The sequence below is a fragment of the Lolium perenne genome, chromosome 1 (assembly GCF_019359855.2).
Source record: "Lolium perenne isolate Kyuss_39 chromosome 1, Kyuss_2.0, whole genome shotgun sequence".
In the NCBI taxonomy this organism is placed as follows: Eukaryota; Viridiplantae; Streptophyta; class Magnoliopsida; order Poales; family Poaceae; genus Lolium; species Lolium perenne.
In genome coordinates this window covers 269,481,065-269,482,853 of record NC_067244.2, presented here as the reverse complement: position 1 = coordinate 269,482,853, position 1,789 = coordinate 269,481,065, and the positions used below count along the sequence as shown (strand labels likewise).

Sequence of the window (1,789 nt, the reverse complement as noted above, 5' to 3'; positions counted from 1 at the left end):
AAGAGGCGGAGTCGGAGGGCTGACGAGGTGGTGACACAGTAGGGGGGCGCGGCCCAGGCCCTGGCCGCGCCACCCTATTATCTGGGCCCACCAGGGCTCCCCTCTGGCGGCTCTCGGGTGTTCTGGAAGCTTCGTGAAAAAATAGGATGCTGGGCGTTGATTTCGTCCGATTCCGAGAATATTTCCTTACTAGGATTTCTGGAACCAAAAACAGCAGAAAACAGCAACTGGCCCTTCGGCATCTCGTCAATAGGTTAGTTCCGGAAAACGCATCAAAACGATATAAAGTGTGAACAAAACATGTAGGTATTGTCATAAAACAAGCATGGAACATAAGAAATTATAGATACGTTTGAGACGTATCAAAAGGCTCGGAAAGAACTCAGATCTAACCTTTCTCACCTTTGGCTTGCTCTATCATTTCACAAACTCACATCTATAGTTGCCATTCTCCTCCTTTATAGTAACCTACCACTTTATCGGCGTGATGCATGGGCAGTCAGGGCATCTTGTCACCGCCATTGCACCATACCGTGTCATGAGGAGTGGGAGGCTGAAGTGGAACTCGACATCTCTCGCTAGCCGCTATTGTCGTGATTCGTCGCATGAGAATAAGAAGAACAAGAAGAGGAAGAACGGGTGATTGCTGCTCCCGTCTTGTACTAAAGCTAAGTTGAATAAGTTGTGGGTCCTGCAGATATGTGATGGGTCCCGCGCTCTTGTGGAAGAGCTGGGGGTCCCGCGTTAAGGTGGATATGTTGTGTGTCCCGCACGGCTCACATAATCTGAATTGTTAACGATGTCACTTCTCGGGAAATAGCTATTTGGGATATCAGGAGCATTGCACAAGATATATTTGTGTGAATGATGTCGCTGTCCAAAGACCCCGCACACGATATATAAGCCCCATTACCCGGTTATAAACATGGTACTACCTCCTTTTAAAATTAGTGTCTCACTTTTATCTAAATATAGATGTATCTAGCCGGATTTTAGCTATAGATACATCCGTATCTAAAAAAGTTGAGACACTTATTTTAGAACGGATGTATTATATGTTATTTCATGTATTCCTGATAATATTTCACAATGCAAACGCCGTGGTCTGGTTTAAGACTCAGACCTGACAACTGAAGTTCTAAACAAACTATCTAGGACTCTTTAGATAACCGAGTTTACATATCCAAAAACAACTAGGCTAGCATCTTCGACCTGAAGTTCCAGACACCATTAATTGAAAGAGAAGTACTCCGCGCGCCATGCCGACAATCTTCTATAGGATGATGGTTTTTCCTATGACGGTCAAGTCGCACCTGATCGTGAAACAGTCTTCTTGCAGCTTAGACTTCTCTATAAAATCGGAAAAGCCCCAGCCAGCACCCACTTGCTGAAAATTACATGTTACGAGCTTGCTGGAGCACTTAGAATCACGGTGTACTTTGCCATCCTTGTTGCGCCGCAAGCTTAATGTGTACTTGGTCTGCACGCCGGTTGCTGCGAGGCCATCACAACGACATAAGAAGGCCGCCGCGTAGCCTGCATGTTCCTGGTCGTCTCCGTCAGGGTAGAACCTGATCTGCCAACTGTAGCCGCCGACGCTGAACGGCCTGGAACTGACGAACTTGCCGACGCCCATGCCCTTGAGAAGCGAGTAGTTTGTCACCGTGAAATTGTGCGCGGCGGTTGTGGTCTTTGTAACGCAGCTCGACAACGTCTCGGCGACCGGCGGCTCAGCAGCCCAGCAAGAGTTGATGTTTCCCATGGCAGAGTTGGCGGACGATCAAATACA

At 47.5% G+C, this 1,789-nt stretch overlaps 1 protein-coding gene across 1 annotated transcript; it reads right to left on the bottom strand.

Moving 5' to 3' along the window:
• Window positions 1-1,273: 1,273 nt before the first annotated feature.
• On the bottom strand, window positions 1,274-1,762 carry LOC127340667 (BTB/POZ and MATH domain-containing protein 5-like). Its single transcript, XM_051366404.1, has one exon. The coding sequence runs from the start codon at window positions 1,760-1,762 to the stop codon at window positions 1,274-1,276; it is 489 nt and encodes a 162-aa protein (XP_051222364.1).
• Between the last annotated feature and the right edge of the window lie 27 nt (window positions 1,763-1,789).